This window comes from Haemorhous mexicanus, chromosome 2 (genome assembly GCF_027477595.1).
Source record: "Haemorhous mexicanus isolate bHaeMex1 chromosome 2, bHaeMex1.pri, whole genome shotgun sequence".
NCBI classification, from domain to species: Eukaryota; Metazoa; Chordata; class Aves; order Passeriformes; family Fringillidae; genus Haemorhous; species Haemorhous mexicanus.
The window spans coordinates 16,433,025-16,445,314 of record NC_082342.1 but is presented as its reverse complement, the minus strand read 5'-3'; the positions used below and the strand labels follow the sequence as shown (position 1 = coordinate 16,445,314).

The 12,290-nt window shown below is 41.1% G+C and overlaps 1 protein-coding gene across 1 annotated transcript; it reads right to left on the bottom strand.

Annotated features, from left to right (window-relative positions):
- Positions 1-415: 415 nt before the first annotated feature.
- On the bottom strand, positions 416-9,325 carry LNP1 (leukemia NUP98 fusion partner 1). The gene is made up of 3 exons (XM_059840340.1): positions 9,170-9,325; positions 2,630-2,875; positions 416-616 (listed from the first exon to the last, which is right to left on the bottom strand). The coding sequence occupies exons 1-3, from the start codon at positions 9,314-9,316 to the stop codon at positions 416-418; spliced, it is 594 nt and encodes a 197-aa protein (XP_059696323.1). The 5' UTR covers positions 9,317-9,325.
- Positions 9,326-12,290: the final 2,965 nt, after the last annotated feature.

Sequence of the window (12,290 nt, the reverse complement as noted above, 5' to 3'; positions counted from 1 at the left end):
TTGGCTGTTTATATGTACTTTTTTCTTCCCAAACCTACCAAAAAGCCTGTTTTCAATTAAAAAGAAACATAAGGCTTTGCATGGCTCTGTAATACATAGGTGGTGGTTTCCTCTTACAGCAATGCATCCATCACTGTCCTGCTGCAATGCTAAATATGCCTGAAATCCTCTTATGGTGGTTAATCTCTAACTTGGATCTTGCTACTGATACACTCCTATGACAAAGGTCATATTTCTAATGACAAAAGTAAAGAAAGGAAGGTAGTAACATGGTGCCAGCAATGCAATTGTATTTTACTTTTATTTTACAGCTTAGGGGTTATTCTAGCTAACAGGCTGCCTCTAGTCAAAACAGAACACAAATGCTCCCTTTGCTCTTCAGGGGGAGTGTTAAGCTTGATTACCTCAATGCATTCTAGCTGCCTGTGGATACATAACCTTTCTGAATGCTTGCTTGTGATGGAAACTGTTCGCTGTGTTTTGCAGGTACTTCTGAACTTTCAGCTTCGTCCCGCTCTCTCCTTGCCACTGATTTCTCTCCCATTTTCTTATGAGACTTGCTTTTCCTCAAATGCAATTTTTCTCTTTCTCGTCTCTCTTTTGCACCTTCAGGTTGCTAAAAGGCAGGGAAAAAAATAGCAGGGAATTAAAAGAGATTCCTACAAGAACAACAACAACAACAAAGCTCATTATTTTATTTCCCTAAGTAACAAAATGTTCCAGTAACTTCCTCATCAAGATCAGGTTTACCATGATGGGCTCAAATTCAAGGCCCAAGCCAGTCACCCTAAAGCTCAGCAAGAAGAAGCACACATGCTTTGATTTTACTCTGTATATGATAGGAGGGTCACAGGCTCAGCGGACTTGAAGAGGAGAGCAGACAGGAGGGAGAAAGAGAGGGGCTCTGAGATTTCAGCCCAGGCCCCATGTTTCTATCCTTTCATGTGATCCATCTTTACATCCCTGAAGACTTCTCAGTGCTAGCTGCAAAGACCTCACTGAAAACAAGGTCTGAAGGGTTCTCAAAGACACATTTATAGGAGAGAAGCAATATGCAGGGAAGGAGATTAATTACCTTTCCCACACTGTTCACCTGTCTAATGACCTGTTTGAATTGCACCCACAGAGCTCTGAATGCAAAAAACTGCTCCATTTGAAGACATAGTTTTAAGCCCAAATTTCCTTTCAGACCTCTGACCTATTGCTCAGTTCTTTGAGATTCACAAGTCCTTCACATCTCCCAAACTACAATTGTGACTGAGGGAATGGCAACAACTTGATCTTCTTGAAAAACAGATTAAAATACAGCTCAAAACAACCCACTGCTGATTACAGAGGGGCACTGTAATCTGTGCTTTTAACTGGAACTGAAGCCATAATTAATATATTGTGCTCACTATACCTAATCATACACCAACTACACACTCACAGACTTTCTAGCCACAGGCATTTTTGAGAAATTATAAATGATAAACCAGACAACCACTGGTGAATGCTGGCACATGAGGCAATGTAAATTTCCAAATGAAAGCAATTTAGTAGTTCCTGAAGAGGAAAAAGAAGATTAGGGAACACACTTGAAATTTTGACCATGGTGTAACAGTGCTGTCATCATCATAATTCTGCATATTCTTAGATGATTGGTCATGCAAGGACTATAATTATGGGACTGATCATGTAATTATGCTGCCTATTGAAAATAAATTTTTCCCCCTATTTTGCTGTGCAAAGAGAGTTGAAAATTACTTTTCCACACAAATTGTCAGTGTCAAGAACCTGGAACAAAAAAAGGATACTTCCTTCTGTGGCTATTTGATGCTAATGTCAGGTGTTATTCAAGCACAGATTTTTGAATGGAGTGACAGTTTGATGGGGTTTTCCTGATTCTTAAAAGTGAGTTAGAATTTATTACCATTTCTTCCATTGGATGGTACAGCAGATACTATGTATTATAAAAAAATATATATTAAAGTCTAGACAAAAGTTTTTATTGGCTATTTCATCAACACACACCAGACAAAATGCTCATGGCTCTGGACAGAACCATGGGGACAAGGATGAAATGGGCAGAGAATCCCTTGCATGCCCTTTCAGTGAAAATATATTCTGCTACTTATAGCAAAAGCTGCTGCTGCAGCTGTGTGGTGACACTGCAGAAAGCAGATGGATGGAGTCCTGAGGGGTAAATGAGAAGTCTCTCAAACACTGCAGTGTCTGGCAGTATTACAGACAGCTCCACATAGGTTACGTCAGGTCAGCAGCAGTGAAAAAGTGAGCCGGGTCTTGCAGCAGAAGTGGAGCAAACCTGGGTTTGTATTGTCATGTTTTGTGGCCACAGCCATAGAAACCTCTGAAAACATTGCCACGTGAGCCAGTGTGGTGCTTCATTTTGAGGATAAACACTCCTGAATAAGCCTGGACAGTAACACCACATCAAGAACCCTCACACTAATGATACAACTTTAACCTGGTTTGTGCTACTTGTAGTAATTTGAGAGCACATAATATGAGAAACTCCAATTGGAGTTTATTTCTGCACTTCCCCAGCAAAGTCACAGCAATTACACAAAGGATGAAGGTGAGTTGGGTGGTTGGGCTTTTTTTCTTCTGTAGTGATCTTATTACCTACCAAAGAAACTGAGCGTTTGCTTTTGAGATGCAATTGCTTTTCAAAGGACTCTGCAAATTCCTGAATGGAGTTTGATCTTGTCTCTGGACATGAGCTGTCTGCTGAAGGTGTTCTGCTTGCCTTCCTGTGGCAGTGACATTTGACATCTTGATCTTCTTGAAATTCCTTGGAGCCCCTGAGGTGGCCTGAAGATGAGCCTTTGGCAGAAGCATGAAGTCGTGTTGTATGGAAGGAGGAAAGCTTGGCCTGAAAAACAAAAGGCCTTCATTTTCTATTGAATAGCACAGGAGAACACACAAGGTAGATTTTTTCTGCCACAGACACTCTCCCAAACAGTGGTGCAAAGTGAAGGACCCTCCCCAGAATTCTGTATCTTTCTTTTTAAGTGTAGGAGAATCACACTGCCAAGAACTTGCTTTCTGGAGGCAGCAGGGGCAGAATTTCCTATTATTCCTGGGTGTGAGGATATAAGTTTTAGCACACAACGAACATTCCAAATGTAAAGTGTGCTGGGCCCTCTTAGTGTTCACTGATACGAAAAGGAACTGAGACTCTTCATAACCTCAAAAATTCAGGCCTTGCACCTGGCTGCAGTTCCTAGGCAGGACTCTCAAAAAGCATTACCCAACCTTTTGTGGCCACATGAGTAAAGCAAGAGGTTTGACCCACGAGTGCTCCAGGTCTTATCAGCTGTTTGAGTTTAGAGTGTGACAGCAACCATTTCTCACCCCACTCTGTCAAGTTCTCAGCATGGTCTACATGCAGACAAGTTGCTTTATTGCCCAGCTTTGAATTTTCTGCTGGTTTTTTGGCCACATTTGTCTTGAACTAATGAAGAAACACTTTCAGGGTACTGAGGGACACATGCCTACCAAAGAAGTAGTAGGAAACAGACTTCTACAATTATATTTGCAGGACTGAAGTCAGAATGAGTAGATAGTTGTTTAGTTTATGTGTGATTCAATTTTCCAAGGCCTGGCATGCAGATAAAAGCTATTGATCTGCATCAGCTGTGTTTAATTGAATGTCTGCAAAGGAGATTAAACTGATACAGAACTGCTGTGTCCTGTGGAGTCATGAATTGGTGGTTTTAGAAAGGGACAGACCTGTAGAAGAGAGGCATGAGAAGGACACCACACAGCCGGGGATACCCCAAACTCTGCCAGCTGCTGATGATTTTCAAGATGAGTAGCTGAACACAGGTAAGATGCAGATGGTGAAAGTTGTGAGAGATGGGGGGTACTGAAAATTACACCCCTACAAATGTCAGATTAAAGCACTCCAGGCACCCAGCTGCTGGCAAACATTTTTGAATGCATGCATGTTTTAGACATTATGAGGAATTTCTTCACAGAAAGGATGACTAGACATTGGAATAGACTGCCCAGGGAGGTGGTGGAGTCACAGTCCCTGGAGGTGTTTAAGGAAAGACAGGACACGGCACTCAGTGCCATGGTCCAGTTGACATGGTGGTGGATTGGTCAAAGGTTAGAATTGATGCTCTCAGGGGTCCTTTCCAACCTAATTGATTCTGTGACTCTGTTTTGCACAAGCCTGGTGCTAAGCCTTCAGCTACTAAATAACCCTGAGAAGTTCTGCTGGCTTTAAGGGAGCTGGGATTGTTTATAGCAAAGGAAGGTTTATCCCACTAGTTCTGCAATGCTTGCTAAGAAAATCCAGTACAAACCCCTACACTCAGTGCAGGGTTTGTGGTGTGTGTATTGGTTGTTTTGTTATTTTAACAAACAGGGGAAAATGAAACCAACTGGGTATAGTGTTCACATGAATCTACAAACCTTGGACTGCAAGGGACCTGAAATATGTCCTGCACACAACTTCATTCACTCTGAAAGTTGTGTGCAGGACATATTCCTGCTACTATAAATGTATTGGTACAACAGGGACCAATACATCCTTTCTCTGAATAGAGAGGCTGTGCATTCATATGGCTGTGGCTACATCACATTAGACAGGCTTGATGAGAGATGCTGAAAATAACAAATCTTGCACCTGACAGAAGTACCTAATATTTGAAGAGTGTTTGCAAAATACATGGTACTGGTTCCATTTTTTTTTTTTTTTTCCCAGGCATAAGCTTACTATGTCTAGTATTTGGACTGCCTCTGAGAGTAGTGTTAATGATTTCTGCCATGTTATTTTTACTTTGGTTTCAAACCAGTCAATACAGCTGCAAGTTCTGTAAGGTCACATTGTATTGTTACTTTAGAAAGCATCAAAGCAATTGAATTATGCTCCAGGGACAGGAGCACACATGCCATGCCAGGCTCAACAAGCTAAATGTCTTCTCTGACATTTTAATGGCATCAGCATATATTCTTTCCTGGAAATAAAAATTGTCTCATGGTAAAAATCACTAGTATTTGTTCCTAGAGGGTTTGGGAAAAAAACCCAAACCAAATACAGGAGGACAGCTGAAATGAGGGATTGTATTCTATTAATCTTGTTTCGCAAAGGCTGTAAATGTTTTCTTTTACTAGGACATAACTTTTTAGTTTTCCTTCACAGATAGAATTACAGTTAAGCCCTTAACAAATGACTGCAGTTTACCTACTGATATGGCAGCAATGGTCCAGAAAAGGGACCAGCTTTCCTCTGAAATGCCCATCTGCCTCAGTGGGCTAAGGGTAAAGATAGACCGACAGGTCTATTCAATCATATTCCTGTGATGGTGCTTTCTCTCACAGTGCCTGTGCATGATACATTAAATTCTCCACTATCAAAATGGGGATTTTTTTGCCAGTGCTGGGAAAGCCAGAAGCACCAAGGGATCTCAGGGATTTTTTCTTATTCCTATTAGTCCTCCTTTTTTCTGTGTTGGGTAAAGGCCACTCATGTTCAGTGTACCTATTAACAAAACAGCTAATCTTCTGCTAATTGCCAATCTCAAACACACAAAAGGTACACAAACAAAATTACTTCACACAACAAAAATTGTTGTCAATATAATTTGCCTTATCTTTTTCTCAGTTTCTGTTGTAGACAAGTTAATTGTTTACATCTTTTGGGCTTGATCTGAGAGCTTGCACCGCTGTCAGTAAGAACATTAATCTTCGGTGTGTCAGCACAAGTGTTCATTGTTTGCTGGAGTTTACAAAATGACCCGAATAGTTTAGGGATATTTTGGAACATCTGACATTCAGATGCTCTCCCATGGCTTCATTTCCTTCCAAGAAGCTTACAGACAAGCATATATTTCTTAACAATGTTTTGATCTAGCCTTCAATTGGTCTATAATAACAATATTGTGGTAGATGTTCAGTTTAAGTTTAGTTTAAATTAAATGTCAGTAACTTCAACAGCAGTCATTTGTTCTGCTGCCACTCCTAGCAATTTTCTCCTGTAAGCAACATGTCTATTTGAAGGTGGATTCATGTATAGGGCTGTAAACTTCTTATCAGTTCTCCTTTGTCTCCAATCTTTTCCTTACAACAAAATGTCTGGGAGGTAAGATGTGTTCTGAACCTAAATGATGTAGGGTAACTAGAATGTGACAAGGAAAGTCATAGCTGGAGGCTTCAAAAAGGGTATCACAGTTAATTTGTCTAAAGTTTGCCAGGGGAACAAGTTAAATAAAGGAGATGGAAACAGCTGACTTAATTATCCCCAGGCAATTTTTACATTCAGTGTTGGCCCACAGCAACATACAGAGCTCTGAGCTTTCCAGGACAGTGGAGCTGCATGTTGTTTTAACCGGACAGATTGGAGTTACATGTTTTAGCCTGACTTGCAAGTGACCCAGTGTAGGATGAATATAATTTTGCGTTCCCCTCTGCAAAGTGTGAATGAAAATAGCAAAAGCATTTTGCAAAGCTCATCTCAGTGGTGTTTGTGAGGTATACAAAGATACTGGGAGAAAAAAAATAATGAAAACTGTTGTTAGTTTGGGAGTTATTCTTCAAAGCTTTATCCATACTTAGGATGGGGGCTGTACCATGATAGGATACCACAGGAGTTTATTTTTGGTTTTGAGGTGGAAGCAGCGGCTTGAATGTTTCACTCTAGCACAGGAAAAACTACAAAGACCAACACAGCAGTTTGGAGCTGAAAGTGATTTTCCAGCAGAACCACCTTTTGTACTAGCTACCCTGAGAGCACTTTACTATGCAGCATCAAAAGGTTCTTGGTGCTGAAGCAGTTCCCATGGGCAGGACTGCTCTGCTGCTGGTGCCCTGAATACCAGCCTTGGACATGAGACCAAGTGAGCTGGCAGTGCTCCTTTGGCAGTACCATTGTACCTGCACAAGGAGCTTTTCCCCAACAGCTGTGTCAGAACTTGCTGACTTGATTTTAGACAGTGGAGTTATCTCAATTTTCAATGTTGAGACAGAAGAACGGGTACACTGTGACCTGCTGTGGAGGTATTAGCTTTCAGAAGAGATGTACTCTAAGCTCAGTTATTACTCCTCCTGATAATTAGCACTGTTCTGATAAAATGAAGATAATATTTAAATAACAGTGCCAGTGTTTTGAATCTTACAGCAGTTATAATTTGCAATAATGAATCTTACAGCAGTTATAATTTGGAGTAACTGTGTGAAAAACACACATCCAGGTGCAATAGCTCTCAAATTACTGCTCTCAACAAGGAGATGCTCTTTCTGGAGGTGTTTACATCAGTAGTGCCTATTTGTTTAACTTCTGGCTTTGGTTAGACAAAACATAGTACTGCTCTTTACTACCAACTACTCAACTTCCAAATCAAGAGTTCATTTCAAAATGTATCTGCAAATTATAAAATCCCCAGACAAATATTCCTGTCTCATTCCTCCAGTCAACATCTGACACTGAGAAATAAAGTAGTTAAAATTTACATCTTCTATGAAACTAGTGGAGCAAGACAAATTTGTGTGATACATTAATGTAAAGGTCAGATATAATTAAGTATACACAATATCTTTAGCTTGTTAAACAGTAACATCAAAAAGTCAGTCTTTCTGTCAGCTAACTTAATCTAAATTCTAGGTATGGATTCAGGAACGCAAGTACAGCAAAGTATTTGAATAGGTATTAGCTAACTCTTTAAATAGCTTTTGAACAAACAGAATACATGGACATGCTAATACAGACACAAATATACAAGATGTGTTCAGCACCTTGCTGAATGGAAAGAGGCTTAAAGTACATTCTTACACTCCAGTTTCTCTTGAGGCCTAAAGAAATCACATATGCATGGATCTCTGAGTGAAAAAAGTAAAATTCAGTAAAATTAATTAACCTCCTTCCCCTCCCATTACTAAATGTTATGTATTCGGCATTTTGATGGAATACAGCAGCAAAGCTCTAGCTCAGAGTCTGTCTTGCAATCTGTGGCTGAGAATAAATATAAGAGTAAATAACAAATGTGGCTGATCAGACCTGAAGTTATGAATGAAGGTTGTCTCTCCAGCCTGCCCCTGAATTCAAAGAGGGAGGAAATGGTTTTGGACTCATTGGTTTTTCTTAGCCAATTTTTTTTGGAAATGAAAAATCCCACAGCTTAGAACCTGACAGCTGCAGAGGAGAAGAACTTGCAAGGTGGAAACAAAGAATGGCACAAAAAAAAAGTTTGGAAAAGATTAGCTGCTCCTCCCCAATATATTAGCTTCATTTGCTTCATTGCAGCCATAATGATCTAAGGCAATAAGTAAAAAATGGTTTGTAAGGAAACATAGTATCTTTGTTAAGACAACTGATGTAGTTGGAAAAAAAGGAGACAGGTTTGGATCACCTAAATGTTCTTTTAAAAGCTGAAATGAAAGCAACAATCTTTGAATAAAGAGAAGACTATGAACAGTTTTCAGTTTAACCTAATTTCGGTAATCACTTAGACAGTTGTGAGTGGTCTTCTGCACTTGAACATGCCTCTTTCCCAACTGTTTTGTTTTAAGAATAAAGAATGTACTTCTACCCTAAAATCTTACTTCACAGTTTAGTAAGCTTTCTTATGTGTTGTATTATTGTTTTCAGAGTCAGATGTTTTAAAACAGGAGGGACTGCATCCTCTAGCTTAAAATAGAAGTTAGACTTACCTGAAAACAAGTAAATCTCAAGGGGTAAAGGGTAAAACTTCCTGGAAACAATATAGTTGCATAATTAGGTCAAAATCCTTTTAATACATATGGAATTACACAGTTTTTCACATGAGAAAAGACTTGTTACAGGCAGTCTTTATGTATGCAGCTGCAAAATGTTTTGATGTCTACTAGATTGTGTTTTGATGTCTACTAGGTTGTGCTGAGCAGCCAGAACAACACTGTAATACATAGTTAGGCAGCTATTACACACTTCTCCTTACATTTCTGGACCTATCATCACTTTTCTTGCAATTTTCCAGTTTTCTGTATTCCATGACCCCAGAGGCTTGACCCTGTCAGACAGCTAAGCTCAAAAAGCAACTAGCAGCTGCCTGCAGGAACTGAATTTACTTGGCAAGGTGTCCCATACTCCTCATACATCCCTGGGGCTGTGCCTCTGGGGATGGAACTCATATTTATACATATACCACGTGCACACACAGAGAAAGCTGCACACAGCTCTTACCGGTAGGGATGCTCTCCTTTCACTCCAGAGTTGTGGCTGACGTTTCTTGTGGCCTCTGCCTTCTTTCTCCTCGTCGATCAAGTTGTGGCCCCAGAAGCTGCTCATCCATTTTGCAAAGAAAATATCATCATCCTCATCATATTCCATGTACAGATGCTCCAAACTTGGAGGGTGGGGTGTCTCCCAGCCAGACAAGCAAAGTCACACAAAGGTCAAATTCCACCACCAAGACAGTAGCTTCACACTGTTCTGCCAACAAAGGAAGCAGACACCCAGTTTCAACCACTCTTTCTGCACTCCCTCCCCAAAACCTGTCCCACTGCAGCCCCAGGCACTGCCTAAACATAAAGTCAGCCCTTTCTCATCTCTTTTCAACTAGGTTTCCTGTAACCTTTCCATTGCAGTGATGTCCAATATGACACTGCCCCAGGGGGTGGGTGGCAGGGCTGGGGCTGCTCCCTGTGCTGCTGCTGAGCGCCCCAGCTGTCAATACCAATGCACAATTGCCCACAGTTACATGCCTGCGGGGGGCAGACCCAAAGTAGGCTTGTGATTTTTGAGAAGCAGAATTGACATATTGATGTTGGTCAGAAACTGGCACAGCTGCTTGCAGAGACGGGGCTGGCTCTGTGGGAGGGAACACAAATGGATCACTCTCTCTGCTGCTTTCTCTCCTGACTTCTGCTGCCTCTGCTCTTCCTTCAGTATTTCAGAAACGTCATCTGCCTAGGTAGAAACTCTTCCTAAAGCAACTGCTCATTCATTTTTGGGTTATGACAGACAGTGCAATCTTGCAGCTGCTGCCTTTCACCTGAGTGTTTTCATCTGCCATATCAGGGGTATGGGATGCCCGGCCTCATTTGAATGCACTTAGAGTAAAAATGCACCAGCCCTGGGTGTAAACCATACAGGCCTTGCCTATACCACACAACAGAGCAGGCCAGGGAATGACTTCTGGCCTTCAGACCGAGTGTCTAAACTGACCACACGTGGTGTCTGTGCTGAGGGTCTCCTTGAGGCTCTGTACTGCAATTACTGCACTGTGGCTGTAATACTTTGTTGTCATTTTTGTGTATCCTGTATTTCAAAATCTCTGATATAACACAGAAACTGTTGTCTGCATGATATGAAACTGGAAGATGTTTTTTGTGCTTTGGGGCCTGGCAGGAGAACAGTGAGGGCTCTGAGGCTGTAGAGCCTGATGGGATGGTGCTGGAAGAGTGCATGGGAGGAAGAACCCAAATTGAACTTCTTACTTGTCACCACATATCTCTTCACAGAGAAAAGCAAGGTACAATTCTTCCCAAGAATATTTCTGGGTTTCACATTCTTTGAATCTCAGAGAAAGAAAAAACACTTCTTATCTCATTTACTGCTCCTGTGTTGTTCATAAGTGGAATGCTTTGTGGAAGACTGTTTACCTGAAGGGAATTGGTAATTGGATTCTGGTGTGTTTTGATTCACTGACCAATTGAATTCAGGTGTGTGTGTGTTGGTACTGTTGGCAGTCATGAGATGCTGTGCAGTTGAGTGCTTGGCAGATTCAGTTTAGATGTAATGTAATATAATATAGAATAATAAAGTAATTAATTAGCCTTCTGACAAGATGGAGTCCTCCTCATCATTTCTCCCTGCCATGGGGGTCATCTTGTTACTATACTTGCTGGAAGCAAACCCTGGTGTGTGCTGGTGTTCTTCTGGTGCCCAGGCATTGATGTGGAGATGCTGGTTGGTCTTGGCCACAAATATGCCAAAAAGCTTGCTGGTAATTTGGCATTAGAGAGAATCAGTGGTCCAGCATTAAACCTTTTCCTCAACATGTTTGGAATGACAGATGTGGCTACAAAACTCCAGTCTCATTCACGGGGACGCAGGTGTGAGGTATAAGTGGGACTGTTCATTCCCAACAATACAGGTGAAGGGAATGGTTGGTCATGGATTTCTATGTGCCCAATTTTACCTTGTCCAGGGCAGGAAAGAGTGTGATTAGCAGAGTACATGGGTGTGCAGATGGCATTGCCTCAGATGTTCTGTACCGAGAGCACAACCATGCCTGCAGCAGCCTGGACAGGAGCAAGAGGAATACCTGCAAAACAGTACAGTAAGAAGACAGCTGAAGCAATGAAAAAGATGTGTAGGCTCATTTTCTGAGTGGGGAAGGACACTCCTAGCCATATTCAAACAGCCTAAATTTGACTTACGTCCTGGAGGCCACCCATCTGTACAGGCAAGGCGCATCTGAAGGAAGCGTGATGTGGGTGGAATTGAGGCTGTCCCAGCAGGAAGCTATTGACCTGTTGGATACATATCTTCTACTGTGAGGTGACAGGGAGAACAGGGAGAAGGGTTGTCCCACAGCTTTGTCCAAATATGCTTACATAAATAGTAATAATCCATCAATTAAAGGACATTTCTCAAGTTGTTTACTACCATGCAAGCAGACATACTGAGACTGCAGCAGGGCAAATTTTAGTTGGGATGCTGAGGTGTTTGCTTTGCAGTCTGACTGTTATTTTTATTTGCAGCCCCTTTTTCTCCTGTGCAATATGTCTTCTCACATTTCCCTCCTACCTATAATGAAATTTTCAGGCACAAGATGACTGGGGCTGATTGTAAAAATGTATCAAAAATTACTCCTCTTCATCTTCAGCTGAATGCTCCACAGAAGTAAGCGGAGACAGGAATACAAGCTTCCTCTGCCTACAGATAAGGATTTCAACTAGGCATAGACACAACACATGAACAAAATTCCAGTATTTTTATGACAGATTCAATTAATAACTGGGAAGAAAACAGGAAGATTTAATTTATAACAAGGATTGCTCCAAAACTCGTAAGTACAAAGTCCTAGAAAGTTTGAATCAGCCACATTAGCTGAAACTTCACAGAATTAGAGAATCAACCAGGCAAGGTTGGAAGAAGCAACAGTGGATCATCTGGTCCAACCTCCTTGTTCAAGCAGGGCCATCCCAGAGCACAGGATTGTACCCAGACACATCTGGAATATCTCTAGTGTGAACATGCCTATTTTATGATTGGCTTTTCACAAATATTAAAATTAATATTAGAATTAAAATTAATGTTAGAAAGTTATGCTGTATTAATTTTCTTAAGTAGTGTG

Excerpts from the sequence above, each read along its gene's own strand:
- LNP1 (XM_059840340.1), bottom strand. The coding sequence starts at position 9,316 with ATGGAATATGATGAGGATGATGATATTTTCTTTGCAAAATGGATGAGC. Across the intron at positions 2,876-9,169 it reads AAAGGAGAGCATCCCTACCG|GCCAAGCTTTCCTCCTTCCA; the intron begins GTAAGAGCTGTG and ends TTTGTTTTTCAG. Across the intron at positions 617-2,629 it reads GCAAACGCTCAGTTTCTTTG|CAACCTGAAGGTGCAAAAGA; the intron begins GTAGGTAATAAG and ends CCTGCCTTTTAG.